The sequence below is a fragment of the Vicugna pacos genome, chromosome 34 (assembly GCF_048564905.1).
Source record: "Vicugna pacos chromosome 34, VicPac4, whole genome shotgun sequence".
Classification (NCBI taxonomy): Eukaryota; Metazoa; Chordata; class Mammalia; order Artiodactyla; family Camelidae; genus Vicugna; species Vicugna pacos.
In genome coordinates, this window is record NC_133020.1 from 799,900 (window position 1) to 826,750 (window position 26,851).

The window sequence follows — 26,851 nt, forward strand, 5'->3', positions numbered from 1 at the left end:
TTCCCCAGGTCTCAGGACACAGGTGTCCCAGTCAGCCTGCTCCTGGGACGTGGGCACATCTCGGTAGAGGTGAGGTCGTGGTGCAGGAGCCACCTGACTACCACCAGCTGAACCCATGGTGCCAGCCTGTGGTAAGCCAACTGAGTGGGAAATGTGTGCCCCACCACCTCGGGCAGCAAAGGCCACCCCCAGGCCAGGCGTAGGGGGGGCAGGGGAGCCTGGGGCAAATCCGCCGGCTCCCTCAGGGCAGCCCCCCTTCCCTTGCCTCCATGGCCGCCGCCCCTGACTGCACCGGGCCCAATTCAAGTGGCCTGTCCCCAAAGCCCCAGCTTTGCTGGTCCGTGGTGTCGGGGACCTGCAAGTCAGTGCATGTAGATGAGGCTTTCTTCTAGTCGTGTTCTAGAGAGAGGGACATGCGTGTGAGGTGCACAGCATACTGCTGGCCTGCCTGAGCGCCCGTGCCCTGCACTAGGCCCGTCAGTGGGGAAGAAGCCGCGCACGTGTGGTCCTCGTGGCCGAGTGCGAAGGAGTTGGTATAGGAAGGGTAGTTGTTTTCACCATGACGGTGGTGTGGCATGGATGCTGACATCTAATAAAAAATGCTTTTTGTTTGCCCAGGTGCTTGAACCCCTCTAACCCCTCTGTCGTCCTGACGGTGACTCGTGGCGCTCTCAAAGACGGCGGGTGTGAACTGCTGGAACTCTCAGCTGGAGAGCGGGGAGAGACCAGAAAGACCCTGAGCGCTAGACCTCACCAGGCGTAAGTAAGAGGGAAATGACTCACGCCAGACCCCAGTACTAAGCTAGACAGTGGCAGCAAGAAAGTGGTGTGGCTGGTTGTCAGGTTGAGCCTGTGTCAGACTGAATTCCCGGGCAGCCGGGGACCTGTCTTGCGTTAACAGGACATCACAGCGAATGCGTGCGGCCCTCTGTTACGTAGCAGCAGTCGGCACCTGTTGTGTCCTGCTTCCCCACCAGTGTCGTGGATCTGGTCACCACTCCTAGCTGTCACGGTCATGAGCCAGAAAGGCTCCAGGCTCCGGAGTTGTGGGACGCTCACTTTTGGGGAGTGCCTGATAGATAGTCCCCCTGCACTAGGGCTGCCCATTTCTGGAGACTAGAGTCCTCAGTGCCTCCACTAATCACTGTGAGAAAGAAGCTTTGATTACCACTTACTTGTGCTTATACCTCGTTGTTGAGGGTCCTTTCATGGAGTGGGATTTCTTAAAAGCTTACCCACTGTAATTGTGAGCACTAAGAGAGCTGGTCTCTTTAAGATTGCTAGCCAGACTGTGTCAGGTAAGTAAGCTACAGAAATTGAGTGTTTTGAGAGCTGTGCTGATTCCTCGTGGTAATAGTGCCTGGCTGGGAGGATGAGACTCAGGTAAAGAACATAGAACAACAGTGAGCCCTTCTTCGCGCAGCTGCGGCTCTGTGACGGCTGCAGGCTGTCTTAGGGAAGAGAACAGCTGCTAAAATTTGATTGTCTCTTAAATTACATTGAATAGAGATGCGTTTCTCTAGGACAGTGTTTCTCAACTTGATCCCTGGTCCAGCAGGGCAGCATCCGCTGAGAAGGGGATGGAAGTGCAGTTTCGGTCTTCACCTCAGAACATCTGAATCAGGAGCTCTGGGGACAGGGGCAGGGCTGGCAATCTGTTTTTAACAAGCCTTCCTGGTGACTCTGATGCATGTTCACACTTGATCGTCCCTGTGATGGCCTCAGTTAACTGGGATAAATACTTTAAAGTTTCCCATGCCAGCATCAGAATTTAGTGAGCTGAGTGCCCAGCCTCTGGTCAGGCCTGTGTCACAAAGCTGGTAATTTGGGGAAAATTCCCTTTGCTTAGATGTAATCCCTCCTCCTGCAACTGAAGCCTCTTCCAGTAAAAATGGTGATGCTCTTCACCACCTTTATGACCCCAGCTCGTTCTCTCTGGAGCCCAGGGGCTCCCCCCTGTGCCTGTTGACAAGCTGCACCCGGGGTACAGGTGTGCTTGGGGACTGAGCCCCTCAGCTCTTCGGGGTGGCTTTTAGGGCACTCAGAGTCCCTTGTAATCAATCTTATTTCACTCTGATGGGCCAGACAAATCCTGTCATTTTCTCTGCTCTGTGACATGAGGAAAACTGTTGCTTTAGACAGAAGGTTAGTTTCCCAAGCAATCATTCTTGTGTCTTATTAACCGTCTTCCAGTTCTGTGTGTGAGGAGCTTTAGTTGAGGAATTCTGAAGAGAAAATAGGACTCCCAGAAGGAGCAGACTTCTTTTGAAGTTAAAGAGAAAATGATTCTTGGATCTCCAGTGAACAGCAGTTGGTTTTCTAAATAGTTCCTTTTGGCACCTGGTGGTAAATCCAGCACTGCACTGACACAGCTTCTGTGTGGGCACTGTGAATGGTGGGCTTGGGGAAGAGCTGGCCTGCAAGGCAGATGAACCATAAATATGGTATATTCGACTATTCATCCACTTATTTGTTTTAACAACTACTACATAATTAGCCCTTGCTGCATGCAAGACACTGCTGTAGGCTGTGAGAATTCACTGTGAGAAGGTGCCTGGTGCGTACCCGCACAGAATTCTCTAATCTTTTAGAGAAGATATGAAATTAAAGAAGTAATTAGAACACGATGTGACTGGTGCCATGAGGTGGGCCCTCTCACAGCTCTGTCTCTCCCTCCAATCAGCTGGGCAGGAGCTCTCATTTGTGGGGGACAGTAATTAGGGGTCCCCCTGGCTGCTGTTGCAGGAGGGCTGTAGGCTGAGGACGTTCTGCAGGGGTGACGCCCGGCCACATCAGCCCTGTCGGGGCCGCTTGGAGAGAGACTGCAGTCCGTGGCCCTGCCCCCTTGTTCCCTGCCACAAACTCAGAAATAGACTAAAATAGGAAAGGGCCAGATCCTAGGGTTGTGGCTGCTGCAAAATGCAGGTTAGGATGCGGGGCAGGGCGGGGTGTGGCCTGCGGCGCCTCCTTCGGCGTCTGACCCGAGCTGACAGGCCCGAGGTGTCTCCAGGGAGGCGGTCTAGCCCGCTCACTTTGGGTGACCACTGAGTCCTCACAGCCACCCGGGGAGTTGGTGCCATCATCCCCGCAGGTGAGGAGACTGCAGCTCCAGGAGGCTAAACGGCCGACCAGGGGCCTCGAGTGGACGTTGGGAGTGCTCAGCCCTCCCGTGGCTGAGCTCCTGGGCTCCGGGATGCCGGCTGTTTCCCCAGACATTTCAGCTGAGACACAACACCGGGCTCCCTCTCCCCGACTCCCTGACCCTCAGCCTGACTTTTACAGTGGAGGGGAGTCAGCTGGCCTCCCGGGGCCTGGCTCCCAGCCCTGGGGAGAGCAGCACTTTGTGTGTCTGTTCTCTTCAAGGAGGTAGTAGAGGTGGTCTGAGGAAGCTAGCTGTCCCAGGAAAGGAAGGAGAAGGAAAGGACGGCCTCTGATGCTTTTTGTGTGGTCACCAAATCAGCGGGCAGCCTGTGTCTTCAGGGACAGTGGAGACGGCTTGAAGCTAAGACAGCTGGTTGTTCTTCTTTCTAGGGCCCGCTGACTTCGGACAGCTGCCTCGATTTGCCCCCTTTATGTAAGTCACTCCTGTTCCCATTGTCAGGCCATGATGGGGAGTAGGGTGAAGAGGCAGAGCCTGGGCTCTGTGACCTTGGGCAGTTTATTTAGCCTCTCTGGGCCTCAGTCTCCCCGTCTGTGAAAGGGGTGCAGCAGATCCTTGTCTGTGGAGTAAATGGGCCTAATCCTGTATCCACAGTGTGCGCAGCGCTAGTGGATACTTAGTTAAATTGTAATCCTCAGGGACCTTATCACGTACTGGTTCTTACTGGCTATTTTGATTCATTTTCCTGGCTTGTCTTAGAACAGAGGCCCAGTGGCTTTTACTGTGAAGGCCCAGATAGTAAGACATTTGTGGACCATAGAGTCTCTTGGGATTATCCAACTCTGTCACTGTGGCCCCAGAGCAGCCCCTAGACAATACATAAGTAAATGGGTGTGGCAGTGTTCCAGCAAAATTTTACTAATAAAAACGGGGTGGCCCCCCCTTGGCCCACAGGGACCGAGTTCGCCGCTCCCTGGGCTAAAGGGTCTTCTTCCTGGCGATGAGTGAGTTTGGGCTCCTTCTCATGTGCTTGCCGCCCCCTTAGGTTTTCCCATCTGTTAATCGCCTATTCATGTCCTTTGCCAGTTTATCTGTGAGTTTCCCAGCTTTCTGTGATTGATTTATTGGAGTTTCCTTCCTATTCCAGATATTCCTTCCTTGTTGGTTGTAGGCAGCAGAGTTGGCTTTGCGTCTTCGGCCTGCCTGTGGCCTTGCTGAGTGGAAGTCCTTACTTAACCCTGGGGGTCTTTGTTGGGGGCTCTTGTACATGAACTCCTTCTCTGCTCTAGGACAGATCTCTCCTGCATTTTGTTGTGAGCTTTAGTTTTCCTGTTCATGTTTAGGTCTTTAATCCAACAGGAGTTCATTGTTGTGTATGATGTGAGGCAGGGATGCAGTTTTGCTTTTTTCCCGTGAGTGGGTCAGTTTCCCCTGTACGGTCAGTGGACTCTCCTGCACGTGACCATCCATCCTCCGTCATGTACTCAGTTCCCATAAACACAGTGTCCTCTGGTGTGGTTGCTGTTCTCTTCCGCTGGTTCTTTAATCTATTTCTGCTGTAGTTCCACACGGTTTTGGTTACCACGGCTTTGCAATATGCCTTTGTAGCAGGTGGGCAGATTGAGATTTTTCAAGAGACGTCCGAAAGCCATACTTCTATGTGACATTTCCTTATGTGTTAGCATTGGCACCTGATTCCATTTAATAAAACACTCTGCTGACCAAACCAGAGTTGTCCAGGGGCTGGTTCCGGCCTGTGACCGCCAGTTGGCAAACACTGCCGAAAGCCCCCCACGTGGGCCTGACCCCATGCTCGTGTGTCTGTGGGTTTGTAGTGCTGGAGAAGAGCGAGTTGAAGGATGAGTCCCAGTACTTCTGCTTCCACGCAGACGAGGAGATGGAGGGAGCCAGCAGCAAGAACAGATTCACAGCAACTTCAAGCTGGTGGAGAGCATCCTGGCCAAGCGCCTGCTGGTAGGAGCAGAGCCCAGCTGCGGCCTCTTCCTTCCCAGACCCGCCTGCAGGCCTGGGAACCGGGCTGCCTTCCGGTTATGGCTCGAGAAATTGTGCTCAGCTTTGAGCACCCAAGAGGATGGGGGATTCTGAGAGGTGGCTGGCAACACCGCCCAGAGGCCAGGTCCCTGTCCTGTCCAAGACCAGCTGCTCGCAGATGAGACTGGGCTTAGTGGGCTCCCTTTCCTTCCCTTTCCTTCTCATCTTGTCCGCCCCACTCCCAGCCCAGCCTTGTGCGGAGAGGGTGGCCTCCTGAAATGGCTCCTGCATACTAGAGGCATGGGTCCTCTGGGCCGCCACCCTGTCCTTGTTCAGTTGTTTTAAACAGCCTTGCAGTTAGCATAGATATACCAGCCTGTTCAGGTATTTTACCAGCCTCGCCTACCAAATCCTGTTTTTCTGCCTCTTGGTGGGCAGCAGCCTCCATCTTCCTGGCCCAAAGAAGGCAGTCAGGAGAGAGGCTTGGAGAGGTTAGGTCTCTTGCCAGAGCCAGAGTTGGGGCCAAAATCTGCCTAATATGAAGACGGCTCCATTAACTTCTCTCCTCTGGTACTAGTGGGGGCTGCTGTTCTGATTCCCACTTCCCCCACTATAAAGCCCACCGGCGCTCCCCATCACACCTGGTGTAATACCCAGCCTCTCACCATGGTCTACAAGACTCTACCTGCCTCTCCAGCTTCATCTGTGTGCTCGCCCCTTCCTGGCCCCATCCATCCCAGCCATTCTGATCTTCCTTCTTATCCTCCAGTACCTTGGAGCCTGACTCAGGGCCTTTGCACACGCTGTGCCCTCTGCCTCAAGCACTTTTCTCTACTCCTAATAAACTTCTGTTCCCACCTCATTCAGACCTTCGCTCAGCTATCATCTCCTCTGGCCCCACTGCCACTCCACATTCTGTCCCTTTAAGTGCTTTATTTTAACTCAAACTGCGTACAATCCCTGCATCATATTCTATATTTGTTTGTTTGTTTATAGTCTCTCTCCCCCACTAGACATTCAGCTGCACGAGGGCAGAAACCATCTGTCTTGTTCAGTGCTATTTCTGGAGTCCAGTAAAATACCTGGCCCATATAACAGGAAGCCACTCGGCAAAGTATTTGTTGAATGGATGATTGCATTTCCCTATAATCCCACTGCCGCTGACCCCCAGCCCCTCCCAGCCTCCTGTCGTCCTGTGCTGGGGAGGGACGGCTCCTCCCTGAACTCTTTTCCTGCCCCCAAGTTCTCAGTGGCTGGACATCTCTGGATCTATGTTATTCATTAACCATTATTGAGCGCCTATAGTATGCCAGCAGGTGGGGAGACGGTGGTGCATAAATGAGGAGACTCTGTCCTCAGGTTGGGAGGAGGAAGGGGTGACAGGCAACGAAAAGTCAGCTAATAAATGGTCAGCCCCAGGCCGAGGTTCAAGCCGGGTGGTGTGTCTTCAGCTGACAGCTAGGTATACAGCACCCACCGTGTCCTGGGCACTGTCTGTGTTTTTCTCCATCCCGCTGCACCTCCCCCCACCCTTACCCCATGTACCTCTGGGGCATGAGGAGCTGGTATTGTCATGGTCCCGTGGGGGCCAGGGCTTCAGGCCTCCCTCCCTGCCTCACCGGTCTCTCCTGCCTCGGGCCCTCAGATCCTGCCCCAGGAGGAAGACTGCAGCTTTGACATCAAGGAGAAGAACAGGGCCGTGGTGGTCAAGTCAGTCCAGAGAGGCTCGCTGGCTGAGGTGAGGCCGCTCAGAGGGACCCCCGGGTGGGCTGTGTGTGGTGGGAGAGTGGGACATTTCTCCTCATTCCTCGAGGCAGGCCAGCACAAACTCCAGAAATGTGAGTGATTGCTCCTTACTCATCGCCCTTGTGGGGAAACGGAGTCCAGGGCCATCTGGGCTGCAGTCTCTGGGGAGCTGGGACAGCCCCTGGCTCCGGGGTGCCCTCCCAGCTCCCTCTGCTGGCCCTGTGTTGGAGGGGGTGTGCAGGGAAACGCCCCGAGAGTCTGCATTAGTTCTAGTAACGGACAAAATTAGTGGTCAGTGTTCAGTGGCTTCAATAAGACAAGTCTGTTGCTCTGACTTGGATACAAGGCCTGGAGGAGGAAGATCAGGGATTCTGCCTTTCAGTTCTTCCCAGGGAGTGTGGAGGTGGCTGGGGGAGAGGCACCTGGCACCTCGTCCAGGTGCTCTGCTTGCTTCTGGGCAGTGATTAGGAATGCGCTGGAGCCGTGGGGCTTCATTTTTCTAGTGACTTCAGTGGTTATAAGGAGGTGGTTGTGGGTCTTGGTTTGGGGTCATCATCTCTTCGACTGTCCTGGCTAAGCCCTCGTGGTCACAAGGTGGCCACCCCAGTCCAATACCTCGTGTTCTTACACGGCAGGGCAGGAAGCAGGGGCCGACTGTGGCAGCCTCTCCTCAGGGAAAAGCATATTTCCCATTAGCACCTCCTGCAGGCCTCCCTCCATAGCTTGTTGGCCACAGTGGGTCTCACCAGCCTTGTAACTATTTGCCACAGAGGGGGATGGGGTTGTCCTGGTGGGCTCACTGTGGTTATTCTTGGCTGCTGGGGTTCTTCTGTGCTGCCTAAGGGCATTCAAGGCTCTTTCAAGAGGAACAGAAGGGGCCAGTAATAATGTGCATGTCTCCCCGCCAAGATGGCCAGCCTGCAGGTGGGGAGGAAGATCTACTCCATCAATGAGGCCCTGGTGTGTCTGCGGCCGTGCACGCAGGTGGAGTCCATCCTCAACCAGTCCTGCTCCTGCCGCCCTCTGCGCCTCATGGTGGCCACCAAGGCCAAAGAGTGAGTGTCCTCAGGGGCAGAGGTGTCTGGTGACCTTCCTCTCAGGTTGAGGAGTTGCCTGAGCCATCATGGTTCCCTGCGGATCGGGCTCCTTCTGCAGGCCTGTGACACATGCCTTCGTTCAGTCAGGAGACATTTTAGTGTGTGCCCTCTGTGTGCACTGGAGTTTTAGGCTCTGGGGAGCCAGCTCAGTCTGGATACATTCATTTCTACTCTTCACAGATCTCAGTCTAGATGGAGGGTAGAGCAGGAGACAGAAAGCAAAACAGAGAAGTAAGAGGCATCCTGAAGCAGGTGGTATTAAGTGCGGACCAGTGTGCAAGGCTGGGGAAGGGGATGAGCCATGTAGAAGGATGGTGGTCAGGAAGATGCCACTGAAAAACCCAGGTGAAGACCTGGAGGAGGTAAGGGAGGGAGTGAAGGGGACTTCTGGGGGAAGAGGGTTCCAGGCAGAGGAAATGGTGAGTGCAGAGGCCCTGGGGTGGAGCTGTGACTGGTGTGTTTGAGGAACAGTGAGCAAACTGATGGGGCTGGAACAGAATAAGTGAAAGAGAGGGATGGGCAATGATGTCAGCCTGACAATGACTGGTGCACACAGTGAGGACCCTGAAGCTCCTGGGAGGCTCTGCGCAGAGGCGGGACATGATCTGATGGAGGTTCTAGCAGAACCTTTCTGGCCGCAGGTGGAGACTAGATTGTCAGGGGCAGAGGTGGAAGAGGGGGAGCAGTGAGGAGGCTGGCAGCCCAGCCCAGGGTGGCAGCAGTGGGGGTGGTGAGAAGTGGTTGGGTACCAGATACAGACACAGGGAGAAGCCTTTTCTATTTTAAAATATGTGCATTTGGTTTCCACTTCTCCCTTCCATTTAAGGCAGATGCTCTGGGTTTTCTATTGATGGGAGTGATGGAATGTTTTAAATACGATTATTTCAGTAGAAAGGCAATTCAGTTTAGGGAAAATGAGATCGTTTGGTTGGTATGTGGCAGTGGCAGAAATCACCCAGGAGGAATGTACCTATTTCAAGTTTCAGAAATATCTGCGGTTTGAGGACAAGCCCCCAGGATGGCTTTATCTGGCAGGTGGGGACGATTCTGAGGCCCACTGTTGGGGGGCACGCCCTCAATAGGGCAGCAGATGGCTGCATTGAAGCCCCTGGATTAATGACACCCACTGTCCATCCCTGGGCAGGTGTCACCTGTGCTGCTCTGGTGTCCCACTCACAGAATGGCCAAGACCTGAGCTTCCAAACCATGTTCTGTAGGGGGACACATGGACATTTTTCTAGAGTCAGCACCAAGATGTGCTAGGTCACTGGTCACCCCCCACCCTACTCTAGTCTGTGATTATGGGATAAAATGTTCACTGGTTGAGGTGCTGGCCTGGCCACCATGAGGCCTCCCCTCACCAAGAGAATGAAGGAGAAGGTGTAGGAGGGTGATCAGGAATTTCTGTTCAGGGCCTGAATTTCCAAGAGCAGGCCAAGTGGTTCTGTTCATCAAAGATCCAGGTGCCGTGGGCTCTGGTTAGATCAGTTTCTCTATCCATTTGGAAAGCTTGGTGCTGCTGCTGTTTGGGGCTGGATTTCCCAGAAGCCTGGGAAGCAGGGGCACCCCCAGGGTGGCCCCCTGGGCTATGGGGAGTGACACGGCTTCACCTTACAACTGCTTTTGCTTGGTGCAGGGTCATCAAAGTCCACAACCACCCAGAGGCTCTGTGCTTCCAGATACTTGGAGCTGCCCCACCATACGTCTATGCTGTGAGGAGAGGTGAGCCTGAGAGACAGAGGGGAGCTTTGGGAGATGGGTCTGTGTGTGTGGTAGGAGTTGAGAGGCAGCCGAACCATTTCCACCTGGCCCGAGCCTCTTGGTGTACTGTCAGCACTTACCTTCCTTTGCTTGAAACCCAAGGCTTGCAGATGCAGATGCTTGTGGGTCAGGCCCATTACAGGTAGGTAACTGAATGGAAGGCACTAGGGAGTGGTGAGGACTGTGACAAAGTGAAACAGTCCATGTGCATTTGAAAAGGGGAAGTTGTTTCTGTTCTGCTCAAGCTCATTATTGCTAGGCAGGAATGTGGGCCTCCTCTGGTCAGGTTTGTTTTTTTGAAAAGAAGCTAGAAATAGGAATTTCAGCCAAATTTCTTTGGCCAGATCCAGCCCATAGGTCAAGCATTTGAAACCTCTGCTTTCTGTGTTGCCTTCTCCTGGCGTGCCGTTTGAGGGGTTACTCTGTCCCAGAGAGGAAAGCAAATAGACCTTAGATACTGGGTTCCCAATCCTTTCTCCATCTGAGGGCCCACCTTTTAAAGCTTAAAGATTCATTGTCCACTCTTGTGGTCATAGTTATATTTTTAAATTGATTGAAAATGCATGTCATGCCAGAAAGTTACTGAGAATGTGTTAATACAGTGGGTTTTTATTGTATTTGTCCATAAAGCAGTGGTTCTCAACTGGGGGCATTGTCACCCTCCAGAAGACATCCGGCAATGTCTGGAGACACCTTTGTTGTTACAACTTGGGGTGGGGGTGCTTCTGGCCTCTCATGGGTAGAAACCAGGATGCTACTAAACATCCCGCTGTGCCCAGGACAGCCCTCACAGTGGAGAGTTCACAGCCCGGGATGTCAGTGGTGCTGAGCTGAGAAGCCTTGCCTTAGACTGTCCACAGGGAAGGAGAGGTGTTTATGGGCGAACTCGACAAAGATATCGAAACAGCTGATACTTCTGGAGTCCTTACTGAGAGCTGGGCACAGGGCTGAATGCTTTGTGTGTGTAACTTACTGACTCTCTCAAGAACCCCATGAGTAGATGTTGTTTAGTGTCTTTTCCAGATGAGGACACCAAGGTCAGTGGCAGAGCCAGGTTTTGAACCCAGGCCTCTGGAGTTCAGACCCATACTTTTCCCCATCACAGCACACCCACCTGTTAGTCTCCTGTGCACAAAGCTTGACACACATTTGCATTTCTAGTCCCTTCATAGTAACCCAAATAAACCCCGGGGTCCAAGACCTACGGTTTGGGAATCATGGGATAGCTGGAAAAACATGCCCTTGGAGCCTGGGAGACCTGCGTTCGAAACCTGGCTTCTCCTAGGTCTCTGGAGTGAGATGTTCCTGGGCTCAAGTCCCGCCTTCCTGGCTGTGTGACCTGGGGTGAGCTGCTACTTCTCTGAGCCTCAGATTCTTCTGCGAAATAGGAACACCAGTCCCTGTCATGCCCACTGGAGTGGGGGGAGAGTGGCTCCAGGGTGGTGTCTGGGGAGTTGGGGTGGTGGGGAGGTTGGGGGACAGTGTTCATCTGGTTACTGGCCCTTGCCTGGCACTGCCCCAGGCTCTCCTTGCCTCCAGCATTCCCGTCCCCTTCAGGCTCCAAGGCTGCGGCCGCAGGGCTATGTCCTGGCCAGTGCATTTGAAGGTCAGTGGCAACAACGTGGTGAGTGATGGTGTGCCAGAGGTCCCAGAACACCTCCAGGCATTCCGGAGCCACCTGGAAGAGGCTCTTGTGAGCTACCCAGCGACCAAGGGGATCAGGGAAGCCCTGCTCATTGGGGAGAGATAATGAGGGCCACCCTCCTTTCTCTGGGGAGAAGACGGAGGGTACCACAATGTTTTGGGTAGGGTGGGGCTGCCTACCTGGGTTGGCTGAGCTGGGCTTGGGTTCTATGACCCCTCTGCCTCCCTAAACCTCTTGGTCTCAGTTTTCACGGCTGTGAAGTGGGTTTAAAAAGACCCTCTTTTCTTACCATGCAGGCACACTGGGCAAATAGTCACGTTGATTGTAAAAAATTGATCGTATACTTGGGTTGTGGCCAGGGTTCTTTGGGGCGTGATCCCATTCATTGGTTCATTTAATAAGTGTTTATTGAGCACCTGCTGTGTGCCTGGCACATCTGTAGGCCCTGGGTTCCTAGGGGAGACAAGATTTCTGCTCCCATGGATCTGATTTCCATTTTCAAAGGCTCCCCACTTCCCTGGCTTCTGTGCAGAGTGTAGATTATGGAGGGTGAGCACTGACTGTGACTCGAGGTCCCTCAGGAAGGTTCCAGAGTGAAGTCTGGGAGGGCTGTCCAAAGGTGGTGTCACCAACAGGGTAAAAGCCTGAGTTTTGGAATCGGGGAACTGCACCTCAGCCCGTCCCCTCCTCCCTGGGCTCCTGGCATGGTGGCCGCCCCTCTTACTCTGCTCCCCCTCACAAGGCCTGTAGCAGTGGGCCTATCACACCCACGAGGTTGCACAGGAGGCCCACGGTGAGGACCCCCATGGCAAGGGGGCCAGAGAGGAAGACCAGCCCAACTCAGGCAGAGGGACAGAAGAACGTTTGTGATTACACTGGGTTCACCTGGGTATTCCTGGCTCCTCTCCTCATTGTAAAGGCAGCTGATCAGCAACCTTCTTTGCAGCTGCAGCCACTATCCCTCCTAGCCAGGTAACGCCGCGTGCTCACAGAGTCTGGGGATGGGATGGGGCATCATTCTGGGACTGCTATTCTGCCCACCAGGGGCTCCCATGTCTCTCTAGCCCAGCCTCAGCCCCAGACCCCAGCCCTGTCTTCTCCCTGACACCCACTGGATGTCTAATAGGCACCACAGACTTAGTGTGGCCAGAATTGAACTCCTCGCCTTCCTCTGAGGCCTGTTCCTCCCCTCGGTGTCCAGTCTCCATCCGTCCAGATTCTCAGGCCCCAAACCCAGAGGCCTCCTTGACCGTTTTCCTTCTCCTCCGTCCTGCCACCTTGGTTCCAGAGGCATAGCTCATTGCCTGTGCCTTTCCCGTGTGACCGGAATCTGACCGCTTCCCACCTCCATGGGGGAGGGGGAGGAGCCTGAGCCTCAGGACGCTCCTGGCTTTAAATCCTAGTCCCACTTAACATCTCTGAGCCTTGGTTTTTTTTAATTTATTTACAGAAGTGAGAATACCAACACAAATCCTCAAAAATGTACTCAGATTAAATGAATAATGTGTAGGCAAACACCCAGGGAATGGTGCTGGCTCCGTTTCCCTCTCCGGTGCACACCTGGCATGTGCTAGGCACTCAGTAACTGCTCCCTTCCCTTGGGAGTTCCTCACAGAGAGAGGGATGGCGTCTTCCTGGATGCTTTAGACATTTACCTGCCTAAAGGAAGGAAATTGGACCAAATGATCCTTGGAGAGTTTTTCAGCTTTAAGAGTCTCTATTTACTGTTTTATCTTGAAGACTGAGTAATACAATAGAATTTCTTTTCTGACAATTTTTTTTTTATGGGAAAGATTGTCTAGTCAGGGATGCAGTGTTTGATACTATGGTTTTGCTCAGTAAAAAGGAAGATGCAGAGTGTCTTGAATTACTATTTGAACTGCATTGAATTCTCGTGGGAAGTTAATGAGAGCTTAAGTTCTGAGTTAGCATCTTCCTAGTAGCTTGGACTGCACGGCAAGTCACAGTGTGTGCTCTGCACTCCAGCATTTTTTACCTAAGTAAACTCAAGGTAAAGTGACTGTAAAGGGGGAGCGTAAAGTGACTTCTGAAGGGCAGCGTGCAGCTTTGAGGAAATAAAGGGAAATAAGGTTGAGCTCAATTAGTCTTGGTTCTGAGCCACTACCTCATCACCTGTTGTTACCCCCGGACTGACTGCTGAGAACGTTTAGCTGTAACTGAACGTTAACATTAACTTTTGACAAAATAGTTCAATTTCTGACTTTCACTGCATGTTCAAGGAGGAGGAGACTGCACTTTTGGCATGAAAACTTTTAAAATATTAGTAGGATTAATATTTGTGTAAAAACAATACCTTTAAGTAGAGTCAGTATACTTTTTAGTCCTCTCTAGTCATTCCTTTTATATACTGAGGATAAGCAAGGCAAAAACAATAAATAATTGGCCTGCAGTCATAGTCACTAGAAAAGAACTTTGAACTTTTAATAAAGCTCACGTCTGTGCTAGTAAATCCTAATTCCTGTCCTGAGGGGTAAAGAAGGTTGAGAAACTTCACTACTGAACTGGGGGATGCAGTCCTACAGACTTTCCAGAGCCTGGCCTGACTCAGTTGAGGATTTTCATGTTTAGGAGTGCTGACACCAATTTTGCTGTACGCCGGAAGTCTTTAGAATTAGAGAACTCTAAATAATACATAAAGTCCCTTACCCTAGACCTAGTGAAACAGGAACTTTGTTTATCCGTATTGTTGAAAATCCTTCGAGTGATTCTGCTGATCCACCTGGTTTTGGAATCGCTGGTTTAAGTAATAAGAGATACTGTTAATACTTTGTGAGAGAAGGGCATATGGTTCCTGTCTCCGTCCTCAGTCCACTGCATGCTGGCTTCCACGGCCACCTCATCCGTGCAGTCGCTCTTGGGCGGGTTACCCATGACCTCTTACCTGGGCGCTGCAGTGGGCACTTCCCTTTCCTGTCTCACCGCTGTGGCAGCATCAGTGCTGGCCGTCCCTCCTCAGTGTGCTTTCCCTTCCTGTCTCCCACGGCATCCGTCTTCCCTGGTTTTCCTCGCACATACATCCTCTCCTCGGTCTTCTTCATACCCTCTTCTTCCTCAGCCTGCTTTTAAAATAATGATTGCGTCCAGAATTCTGTGCTTTGACCTCATCTGTTCTTTTCACTTTTTCATACTGTCTAATACTGCAACCATCATCCACATGTGACTTCTACTCCTTTGAAATGTGGGGAGTCTGAACTGAGATGTGCTGTTAAGTGTAAAACATACATTGGATTTCAAAGCCATCTGAACAAAATCTTGTAAAATTTCTCATTAATGAATTAAAAATTTATTACACTTGAAATAATGCTTTAGATATATTAAGTTAAATGAAGTATATTATAATTAATTGCACTTGTTTCCTTTTACTTTTTTTTTAGTGTGGCTAGTAAAATTTTAGTAATTTTTATCTTGTTCATATTATATTTCTGTTGGGTAGGAGTGTTTGATATGGTCTTCCTAGGGAATGTCTCAAATGTATTGTGGTTTTAATTACCATGTATGGTGTTTTGCCGCTCAAATTTGTATCTTCTGCCCAGTTCTTTTTCCCTTAATTTTTGGGTTTGCATATTCAAGTCTTGATTGGATATTTTCTAAGCTCTTTAAACTGAATAAACAAAAAATCAGTTCATCAAACTTACTTCTCTTTCCTTTCATCCTATCTCAATTGAACTATTAACCCAAACCCAGAAACTTACACTTCTACCCAGACAGTTACTAAGTCTGATTGATTCTGTGTTGCAACTCCTGTGACCATTCATTCCATCTTTTCCTTCCTACTGCTGTTGACTTAGTTTTGCCCCTGACTTTTCTCATGAATAATTGCAGTGATTTCCTACTTGGTTCCCTGCCTCTAATCTGAAATCTTACTATTCTTACTCTTGTCTCATCTACAGAGTGATACCAGTAGTAATTTTAATTTGTATTCAATACAACTGACCTTGACACTTAAAAAAAAAATCCTTCATTCATTTCCTACCATAATTAGGGAAACAAACAACCTAACCTCATTAGATGTGGTACCAGGCCTTCATGATTTATCTTAAGTTGCTGTCCAGCCTCATTTCTTATCAATACCCTCACAATCATTCTTTGCTTCAGTCATCAAAACTACTTGCAAATTCTTCTCCAAGTTTATAAATGGATTTTAAAGGAGTCATAGGCTTCTCTGAAAATTTGATGAAGGTTGTTGAACCTTTCCTAGAAAACATACAGAATTTTTGCATATATTTTAAGAAGGATCTTGGAACACCTGAAACTGGGGCAAGAACTATACTTTATATCCTTTTGTTTCCCAGGTATTTCTTCTCCTTTGTATGACAGTTTTCTTCTGGGTCATGTGGAAGCCTTGATCTCTATTCTGTTAACAATTACTGTGTAACAAATCACCTTGAAACTCGGGAACTTAAAACAAGAGCAGTCATTTTCTTAACTCTCTTACTTTCCATGTGATGGTCAGGAGCTGGGGCAGGGCTCAGGTGGGTAGTTCTGGCTTGGTATTTCTCAAGCAGTTGCAGCCAAAGCAGGAACAGTGGGGGCTGGAGCAATCTGGGGCTCCCAGGCGTCGCTCCATGTAGTCTCAGGGCTTCTGCATGTGGTCTCTGAAAGAGTTAGTTTGGGCTTCCTCACAGCGTGTGGCCGCAGAGCAGTCATGCTGGGTACGTGGGGGCTCAGGGCTCTACTAACACACGTGTTTCAGTGAACAAGGCAAAGTCGCCATTGGATACGTTTTGTAACGTAGTTATGGAAGTCATGCTCTAACCCTTCTGCATTTTACTGGTGACAGGCATGTCACAAGCCCACCCAGATTCAAGGAGAAAGGAATTAGACACCACCTCTTGATGGCAGGAGAGACAAGGTACTCAAAGGGCACGTGGGATGGGAGATACTGCAGCCAGCTTTGGAAAATATAATCTGTCACAATCTCTCAACATGCTGCAGTACTGCGTAAAGAGAATTTGGGATTTGGACAAAGTCTTTCCACTTTGTGGAGAAATCTGTTAGTAACAGTGGACTTTTTGTAGCTTTAATTGATCTTTTCTTGGCTCTGTCTGTGGTAAAAATGGTTATGGATTAAGCTTACATGATCTCAATATAAACATTCTCTGTTACTAGTGTCAGAAACTAATTATCAAAGAAAAGACCAGAATGAAAGGAACAGAACAGCTATTTCTTGTTACATGAGATGGCAATTTTGAGTGGATAAAAAGGATGTTTTCACCATTTATTCCACACTTCTAAAAACATGTATCTTAGTGACTTGAGAATCCATTTGGATAAAACTAATGCATTGCCATACACAGCGAAAAGATAAATGTTCTCCTACATGTTGATGGGTTGTTACCATGTTCCAAGATTGTCTTAATTGGCCACTGGTTCCATCTAATTTTTGTCATAATTAAATAAAACTAAAATAATGTTTTAAAAACCACATTATCTCCTGATTTTATTTGGCTTATTGTACAGCTCTGGGCATGTGGTCACTAAGGTACATAGAGTGTCTCTATAAGGTTTATCTTGGAGGTTTCAGGAAGAATTATATTGGATAACTTGTAACACTGGTGTAGGAAGATTTTTCTTTTGAAAGTAATTGCATTCCAAGTCCATAGGGTAGTTGTTTGAGACATTATTTATTGATGAGAAATGAAAATTAAACCAAATAGGCAAAAATTAAAGGACAGTCCTCAAGAGTTCATCTGTTTCGTTACTTCTGCGTATGGCTTAACTTAGCTAAATCCTACAAGATGCAGACAACTCTTGACTAAGGTCAGGAGTAGTGGTCTGGAGCTGCCTTCTGGAATATATAAATGAGTTCAGAGGAGGCCTCTTACATAGAGAAATGATTATATGTGGATCTTAGTGGATGTGAACGTTGTTTTGTCTCAGGAATTAGAGACATTGACATTTAGTTTAGATTTATTTTTGTTTCTCTCTGAACCATTAGCCCTGTAAGTTGTAGCACAGAAACTATCACTAGGAAACCTTTTCTTGAAGAACAACGTGGAAAGAAGTAAAACAACTTTTTGTACTTTTTCTTAGGCCACCCCTTAAAATACCACAACTCCCCAACCATCCATTCCATTTTCTCCCAGTCTAGCCCGATTTAAAATCAAGATGACAACCAGGCTAGATGAGAGTTGGGGCATCTCCCTGTGGGAGCTAACTCAGGATGATTTACATGGTATTTAATCACTGGACAAGAAAATAGTACGTTTGGTGTGTTAAGGGATCTCCGAAAGTTTGTAGTTTTACCCACTTCTTGATTTAGTGGGCTCCCAATGAATGGATACTATCAGTTATTTTCTGAAAAGCATTTTGGTTTACATTTTTCAGAGTGGTAAAAGCATGCTTCTCTGTAGATGCATTAGATTGCTTGCTATTCACTTGAATTGTATAGAACAAGCCATCTCGTATCAGGACTGATCATTTCTTAATTGTAGCTGTAGAAATGACAAGTCAACTCACACATTTACGATTTTTGCTTCCTGTGGTTGTCTGAAAAGGAGAGATGATGAATTAGATTAATATATGGAGGCAAGATGGTAGTGAAAAGAACAGAAGCTTCGGGGTCAGAATTCCTGCGTCCCAGTTCCAGTTGCATCATGTGCTCTCTGTGACTTCGGTAAGTTAATTTATCATCTAAATCTTTCTTTCATAATCTGTAAAATAGGGATAATAATGGTACTTACAGAATTTTTTTGTTGAGAGTTAAATGTAACAATGTATGTTGAAGCACTTTGAAGAGCATGAAATTGTATGCAACATTATGGCAGGAGACCTGTTTCGTTGTGTCTTGTTGAGGATTTTTGTATGTGTGTGTTCACATTCCTAAGATACTGGTCTGTAGTTTTATTTTCCTTTGATGTTTCTGTGTGATTTGACTTCAGTTTTTAGTGGCCTCATAGAATGACTTGAAAAGTGTTTCCTCTTTATCCAGGTTTTGTAAGTTTTTGTAAAGAGCTAGAATTCAAGAGTGAAGCTAAAAAAAGGTCTTTTTTTGTTATCATTGGAAGCTTTGTGTTTCCTAATTCAGTTACGAATTCAGTTTCTGTAATTGTCATGTATCTATTCCGTTTTTCTATTTATTCATCAGCCAGTTTTCAGTATTTTATGTCTTTTTAGGAATTTATCCATTTCACCCTGGTCATGTGTTAGTGAACAGCTTTTCATCGTGTTCCCATATAATCGTTTTTATTTCTGCAAGATTGTTAGTGATGTTCCTTCTTTCATTCCTGATGTTAGTAATTTGAATCTTCTCTTTTTTTTCTTGGACAGTTAAGCTAAAAGCTTATTGGTTTTATTAGTCTTTTTCAAAGAACCAACTTTTTGTTTTGTCAATTTTCTCTATTGGACTCCTATATTGTGTTATTTTTTGCTTTAATATGTGTTGTTCTTTCCTTTTACTGGCTTTGGGTTTAGTTTACTCTTCTCCATGTCTTAAGGTAGAAGGCTAGGTAATTGATTCATGATCTTTTTTCTTTTTTAATATAGGTACTTACAGTTCTCAATTTCCCTCAAATACTGCTTTAACTATATCCATACATATTGATGTGTTGTGCCTTTATTTTCATTCACCTTAAAGTATTTTCTAATTTCTTATATGACTTTCTCTGTTACTCATTGTTATTTTGGGAGAATGTTGTTTACTGACCACATACTTTTGAATTTCCCAGATGTGCCTCTGTTATTGATTCTAAATTTCATTTCATTGTGATCTGAGAACATATTTTGTATAAATTCACTCATTTAGAATTTATTTTAGCTTGTTTTATGGTCTAGAATATGGTCCATCCTAGAGAATGTTCTATGTGCACTTGAGAATGTGCATTTTGTGTTCATTAAGTATACTTGGTTTATAGTGTTGTTTAAATTTTTGATTTGTTTTTCAGTCTTCTATCTAGTTGTTCTATTCACTATTCATATTTCAGTATTGATGTCCCTACTATTATTCCTAAGGGGTTTATTTCTCCCTTCAAGTCTGTCACTTTTAGTGGCTCTATTATTGTGCCCATGTATGCTTATAATTATTATATCTCCCTGAGGCACTGACCCTTTTTTCATGATAAAAATCTCTTTTTCCCAACTTTTTTTGTTTGTTTGTTTTAAATCTTTTTTGTCTCTTATTCGTATAGCCATTCCACCGTTCTCATGGTTGCTGTTTGCAGGATGCCTCTTTTCCCATGCTTTCATTTTCAGCCTGTCTGTGTCTTTGAATCTGAAGTGTGTTAAAAAGACTCTTTTAGTTAGTATTTCATTAAAATTATTTGGCACAAAAGGTCATGTAGTGACAATGTTGTCACTAAAGATGGACGACAATGTTTATTTAATATTTGTACATCTCACAATATTATGGATTATGTAATGATGTTTTTTGAATATTAGGTATAGTCTCCACTTTTCAGGAAATTTACAATATAATCTAAAGGATTTATTATCTTATTTATTCCTATTGGTCTGAGAATTATAGCAGATAAGAGGATTACATTTCTATTATAGTAAGAGAGCAGATGTCTTAAACAAATTTGAACTTGACTCTCACTTCTAATACGTTAAATAATCTTAAATCCAAATGACAGAATTAATCTTAAATTTATGGGTTCAAGCCACTACATTTGTGCCAATAAAAATAGAAGCCTCCCAGAAGTTTCCAATTTTTATGTCAATATGTTCTTTGAAATTGTGTTGAAAAGCAGGGAAATAAGTTTACTCACTATATAGTCTCACTTATTGATTTTAACATATTTAGCTGTCTTGTAAGATGATTAACATAGTTTATGTATGGGCTTCAGAAGAGGAAAAATTAGCTTCTGAAAATGACTGAACAGCAGCTGGAGTTAATGGATAAGTAAGTGAATGAATGAATGTATCAACCAGATGAAATGTGAAATGTAGGTTTTTTAGGTATTATGTGCATTGAAAGACTTAGCAGAATTCAAGGTGATGAAAAATAGGAACTGTCTATTCTAATACGTTTACATGTGGTGAAGGATTGGATTGTCAAATCAGACCTACATGAATTGGAGACGTTAATCAGTTCAAGCTTTACTTGTAATTTTAAGGATACAAACAATCAAAAGACCCAGGAGAAGCAGAAAGGGCTTCTGGACATTGAGAGAGGCCCCCAGAGCTTTTCTTCTCACAGTGACAAAGTTCTCAATCCCACAGCAGTAGATACAATCGCAAAGGAAGTTCACGGGTTACCTCTTGTAACTCAGAAGTGATGGACTGTGACATGTTTCCATTTACACCCAGGTAGTTGCATAGCTCATGCCTTGTGCCCCATAAATCTGTAGATTCTAGGTTTGTTTACCATCGTCATTCTAAACCAGGAGTATCCTGCTAAAAGCCTTTATAGATAAGTATTCTTTTTTTTGTTTTTCAAAAAAGCAAATACCATTAGTATATTTGCCAGTTTTTAGCACACTTATAAGGAAATTAGACCAGGTCTTCTGTCTTCTTCTTTCCTGGGAGAGCCTCTTACCCAACAGGAGAAAAAAAAAAAAAAAAAAACACTTCTTTAACTCTTTCCTCTCTAACAGATTAACTCATTTAAATTCAAATTCAATTATTAACTTTTTTGGTATGAATAAGGTAAAATATATTAAGGAACTTCAGACATGTTTTTAAAAACCTTTTATTTCATGTAGTTTGGTTTAGTTTGGTTGGTGGGAGTGGGTTGAGAAATATGATAAATATGGATTAAATCTAAATATGTTCTCACCACCAACAGATATCTGTAAGAGCAGCTTGTTGTATTTGTTTCATGTGTATGTATGTGTGTGCACATGATATGCAGTTCTTTCTTCTACTTGACGTTAGCATATTTGAGAAATCATCAGATGGTTTTAATTTGCAATTCCTCTGTTTTTCTCATCCCACCCCTCAGATCAGGATGGAGATCCAGTTCTTCCAGGAGTGGCCATGACAGATCTTGCCACTGGCCTTTATGCATATGGAGCCATTATGGCTGGATTGATACACAGATCTTAAACTGGAAGAGGACTGTTCCCTGATTGTAACCTACTGTCATCCCAGGTACCAACCCAAGTAACATTTTAGATAGTGGGGTAAAAAATGTATCTGTGTTATGCTTTTTCATGTCAAATCCCACAGTCACATGTGCAAAAACAAAACCAAAACAGCAAGACCCACCCCAACCCCAGCCAACAGCAGTAAAAGCTGTTCTGTTTTGGGTTCTTGGTGTTGTCAAATTAAAATTATTAAAACCACAAAAATTTTGTTATAATGCAGACATTGCAGTTGAACCAAAAATTTTAAAGACTGTCTTTTATTTGAGTAGGTCTGTTACTGTTTTTGAGGCAGAGTACAGTTGTTTCTATTTGATTGTCATGTGAACTCTGTGACTTCTTTTTACGCAAGCTTATTCATCTTTTTTCGTGCTGTGGACCCTTCGGGTAGTCTGGTGAAGTCTGTGAATCTTTCCTCACAATTAAGTTTTTAAATGCATAGGATGAGATACTTAGGATCACAAAGGTAGCCAATTACATTGAAATATACTCATTTCGGTGTAAAAACCAACTTTGTGTCATAATAACATACATGATTTTTTTACTAATACATTAAACCAGATCTATTCATGGATCCAACATCTTTCAATTCTGAGGTAGTGTTGTGCATAAATGATATTTTTAAATATCTGCAATATGATACTATGATATGATACGAAAATCCTTAGTTACTACTAATACTCTTGTGGTTTGTTGCCTACATTCTTAATTATAGAAAATGCTAAATTTTAAGTTACAGTGTGATGAAAATAAAGATAGAATTTTTTTTCCTTTCAAGTTAATTACTTCCCCAGATTCTTTCCATGGACTCCAAATTAAGAGCCCTTGGTTTAGATAGCTGTCAGTTATGTTGAGCTAAATGCTGAGTGGGAAGAATAAAAGGGTTAACTGACTCTCAGGTTGACATTTTGCCTTCTTTTAACTGGATCAGATCTAGATGCTGTACCCTATGTGGAAGTTAATTCTGAACAGATAATTTTTCAGGGATAGGAAAGAAAGAAAACATCTATTTTATGCAAGGAGACATTTTACTATGGGCAAAATTGCTTTATAGACACAGACATCAGTTGGGAATTTCAGATTTAAATGGCATACATGGGAAAATAGTAAACTTGGAACTCTGCTGTGGAGATTTTTTCTTTTAGCCAAGTTAAGGTGGTGTATAGAGGTTAAAAACATTAGTATGGTTGAATGTGAAACAGTATATTATATGTGAGTTTTTAATATTAGCTTTGAGTCTTGGTCCGAAGTTTAATGGTTATATAGCAGTGTAAAAGAACTCTCTCCAAATGAATGATCCAGCTCCTTCACAGAGAAACCCAGATGTTAGTTATGGGGAGAAGCTGGAAGTCTTTTCTTCCCTCCCCTAATGTTACAGCTGTAAGGAAGCTGAGGTAGGTTAAGTGGGTAAAGGTTGCACACCCAGTAAACATGGAAGACACGAAGGTTTCATGGGGGTATGGCCTGTGCAGCCATACCAGGCCTTAGGCTTAATTTAAATGCTCTGCTGTCACTGTCTTGAAATTCTGAATAATCTTCGAATGAGAAGCCCTACGTTTTTTCATTTTGCACCAGTGCTCACAAATTATGTAGCTGGTCCAACATTTGGGACTTAGGCCTCCTAATCTCTGCTTGGACAGCTCTTCTTACAGTATGTCAATGACTAATTAATTAGCTTGGAAAAATTCCCTTGTGGAGTATTACAGAGTTTAATTCTCTTGTAGCGTTTAACACCGTTGTTCACAGTCTGGGGGTGTGTGGTTCCATGGGGGTGGGAGTGGAGGTGGGCGGAGTCACTGGGCTGTTTCAAAGTGAGCTCACAGTAAATGAAAGCTCATGCCCACATACACACACCCAGACATTTCAGCCGCTTTGGGAGTGTGTCTGTATTTGTTGTGCATGTTGCTTCTTGAGGCTGTGAGTCCCGTGTGTGTAGGAATAAGGTTTGTTCTTGCTGACAGTGATCCCCGCCAAGCCCAGCCCAGTATCTGTCAAACAGCAGGTCTGCTGATCTTTGGAGGTCCATCAGAGAGCCATCGTTACCAGTCGGTTTTGCCTCATAACTCTTACATCTGCTGGGAAAACTGGGAAAAGGTGGTAATCCCTGAACTTAGGATAAGTACTTGATAAACAACTAAGATGAAATGATTTGCTTTCTCCAAGTGTGGTAGCAGTGAATTAGCCTATTGTGCTGAAGCTAATCCAGTCATAGGTTGCTAAAATTATTAGTATATTTAAGACTTATTAGTTACCTTTTTTGGAGGGATGGAGGTAATTAGGTTTATTTATTTAATGGGGGTACTGGGGATTGAACCCAGTACCTTGTGCATGCTAAGTGCGCACTCTACCCCTGAGCTATACCCCCTGTATTAGTTCCCTCTTTATAAGTGACATATTATATTAGTTTCAGGTAAATATAATGATTCAGTATTTGTAGATATTGTCAAATGGTCACCACAGTAATTCTAGTTGGCATCCATCACCATGCATAGTGACAGAAGTTTTTTTTCTTTTGAAAACGATCATGGCATTTAACCTGACAGACAAGTGTTTTTGTTGAAAATGAGAATTTTGAGGAAGATAGCATTTGGAGTCACGAGATGACTGGGTGTTATGTTTCCGTTCCAGGCAGCTGAGTGCTTGCTGTGTCCCGGCTCTGTGCTGGCTGGGCTTGCAGTTGGAGGCCACGCGTCTCTTCCCGGTTTACTACTGGAGCAACCAAGGTGTGTGAGCAAGTTGGAGGTGAGTAGAGCACGTGGCCCTTGATCACATGGGCTCCATCAGTGGTGGGAAGAGTGTTGGGGGCTGGGTGCCTAGGAGCTGGCAGACACCAGTCACAGAGGAAACACTCCTCAGTCCTGAGCGGGGCGGACGGCCTGGGAGGACGGTCCATGCTGGGGGAGGGACGTGAGCAGATTGCTTTGGGGAGAGTGAGCGTAGTGCCCTAAATGCAATTGATGGTAGTTTTGCTTAAATAATCCCGCTGTGGAGGTACGTTTCTCCAAAGCCTGATTGCCACTGCACTTGACAATTTGCCTGATCCCAAAGATACTTATTTTTACTTTTTCCATCTGAATTTTTTTCTTTTCTGTATTTAACATAGCAAACCCATTAATAAATAGCATTATTTTGCCACTTCTTTGCCAGTAAAATTCTTTCTGGGGTTTCCACTTTGTAGTTTAATAGTCATGTACTTATTTTATGTATTTGCCGCCCTGAAATACTGATCCTCTTTACTTACTTATTCAACACAGATTCCATTGAGTGCATACTGACTGCGAGGCACAGTGGGTAGTTATGCCATTAACTTCTTGTCAGGCAGCTCGGGCAGCCCCTGTCTGTGTGAATGTTGCAGGTGGACGGCATGCTGTGGCTTTAACCGTCGATGGGAAAGTGTCTTCTTGGGGTGCAGGTGATGATGGCAAACTCGGACACTTCAGCAGAATGTAAGAAAGTTTTCTTCATTACGTGATAATAAGAAACTTACTGATAAAAAGAGTGAAGGCATCTTGAAAGTTATTTTGTAGAAAATTGAATAGAAGTTATTTATGAAAATGAAACTGAAAAATATATTTTTAAAAATCTCTGTGAATGTGATTTGGCCTCACAGGTTCTGTTTTAAGGTTTGCTATTTCAGCTGATCTGTAGCCGTTGTCTTGATTAAATGTGGATCTGTGTAAATGTCCTTATTTTTCTTCTTTCCAAAAGGCTGAATTGATGATAGGGAAGATTATTCGATCTTCTCTAGGAACTGTGACAAGCCCTGGCTGATAGAGGCCCTGAAAACCAAGCGCTTTCTGTCACTGTAGATCAGCTGGCCTTTTTAGAGTTTGATGTAAATGGAATTATACAATGTGTACTCTTTCCTTAATCTCACTTTTTTCAGTCACCATAATTATTTTGAGACTCATCCACGTTGCATCAAAATTTCATTCTTTTCAATTGTTGGATAGTATTTTACTTATGGGTGCGCTGCAGCCTGTTCCTCCATCTGCCAGTTGACAGACTCTTGGGTTGTTTCCAGTCTGGGGGCTGTACCAACAAAATTGCTGGGAACGTTTGTGCACAGGTCTCACAGGGACCTGCACTTGTGCTCCTCTAGGGCAAGGGCCCAGGAGAGGAATGATTGGATCACATGGTAGGTGCATGTTTACCTTCTTAAGAGACCTACAAACTGCTTTGCAAAGGGCTTGTTCCAAAGCTCCTCCATATTTCTGTCTGTACGTGGTCTGGCCAGTCTTTAATTGTAGCCTTCCTTATAGATGTGTAGTGGTATCTCATTGTGGTTTTACTTTGCATTTCCCTAATGACTTAGGAAGCTGAGCATCTTGTTTATTTAGCATCCAGATACGTTTTCTGTTAAAGTGTCTGTTCATATCTTTTGCCTGTATTTAAACCTAGGTTGTTTGTTTTTTTATTACCGAGTTTTGAACATTCTTTATGTATACTGGGTACAAGTCTTTCATCAGATGCGTGATTTGCACATATTTTCTCCCAGTGTGGCTTGTCTTTCATTCTGTTGGGTGAATTTTAAAGGCCAGAAAATGTCTATTTTGATAAAGTCAGTTCATCCATTTTTATCTTTTATGGATCGTACTTTGGGTGTTGTGTCTAAACAACCTTTGACTAACTCAAGATCATAAAGATTTTTCCCCTGTGTTTTCCTATGAAAGTTCTATAGTTTTTGACATTTAGGCATATGCTTGAACTTGAGTTAAATTTCATATATGGTGTGAGGTATGGGTTGAATTTTATTTATTTATATTTGATGTAAGGATAGTCAGTTGTTTCAGTAGTATTTGTTGACAAAAACTATTGCTTCTCTATTGAAAGAATTTGCACTTTTGTCAAAAATGAGTTTTCGTGTATATGTGGATGTATTTCTGGATTCTCAGTTCTGTTTCATTGATTTATTTTTATGTTTTGATGCTATTATCACAGGGTCTTGATTACTGCAGCTTTATAAAAGACTGAATTCGGGCTTTGCTGATTCTTTAGCTTTGTTCTTTTTAAAACATGTTTTGGGTATTCTAGGCCCTTAGCATTTTCCATGTAACTTTTAGAATCAGCTTGTCAATTTTTATAAAGTAGCCTACTTGGGATTTTGATTGCATTGAATATAGATCAGTTAGAAAGAGCTTCACAGTATTGAATCTTGCAACCCATGAATGTAGTACTTCTCCCCATTTGTTGAAATCTTTCCTATTTCTCAGCAGTGTTTTGCAGTGTCAGTGTACAGATCTTGCATATCTTTTGTTATATTTATTCCTAAATATTTCATATTATTTATCCTGTTACAAATGGTATTTTAAAAATTTGTTTTATTCTTTGCTGTTATCTAGAAATATTCAAGTTGCTCCTTGCTAGTGTGTAGAAATAGAACTGCTGTTTTTACGGACATTTGGATTACTTCTAATTTTTGGCTGTTACCAATAAAACCTGCTATGGATATTCGTGTACAGCATTT

At 45.3% G+C, this 26,851-nt stretch overlaps 1 protein-coding gene across 4 annotated transcripts in view; it reads left to right on the plus strand.

Moving 5' to 3' along the window:
- The window catches only part of LOC140691266 (phosphatidylinositol 3,4,5-trisphosphate-dependent Rac exchanger 1 protein-like), a 70,814-nt gene that overhangs the window by 38,254 nt on the left and 5,709 nt on the right, over nucleotides 1-26,851 (plus strand). The window contains exons 4-13 of one of the 4 annotated variants that reach the window (XM_072954356.1): nucleotides 619-759; nucleotides 4,936-5,074; nucleotides 6,738-6,830; nucleotides 7,748-7,893; nucleotides 9,572-9,657; nucleotides 16,143-16,214; nucleotides 17,860-17,978; nucleotides 21,243-21,391; nucleotides 24,013-24,126; nucleotides 24,639-24,830. In XM_072954356.1, coding sequence (XP_072810457.1) covers nucleotides 7,748-7,893; nucleotides 9,572-9,657; nucleotides 16,143-16,198 — 288 coding nt within the window. In that variant the 5' untranslated portion in view covers nucleotides 619-759; nucleotides 4,936-5,074; nucleotides 6,738-6,830 and the 3' untranslated portion in view covers nucleotides 16,199-16,214; nucleotides 17,860-17,978; nucleotides 21,243-21,391; nucleotides 24,013-24,126; nucleotides 24,639-24,830. The remainder of the gene's footprint in view (nucleotides 1-618; nucleotides 760-4,935; nucleotides 5,075-6,737; nucleotides 6,831-7,747; nucleotides 7,894-9,571; nucleotides 9,658-16,142; nucleotides 16,215-17,859; nucleotides 17,979-21,242; nucleotides 21,392-24,012; nucleotides 24,127-24,638; nucleotides 24,831-26,851) is intronic. The other 3 variants (XM_072954357.1, XM_072954354.1, XM_072954355.1) reach the window with 3 other exon arrangements.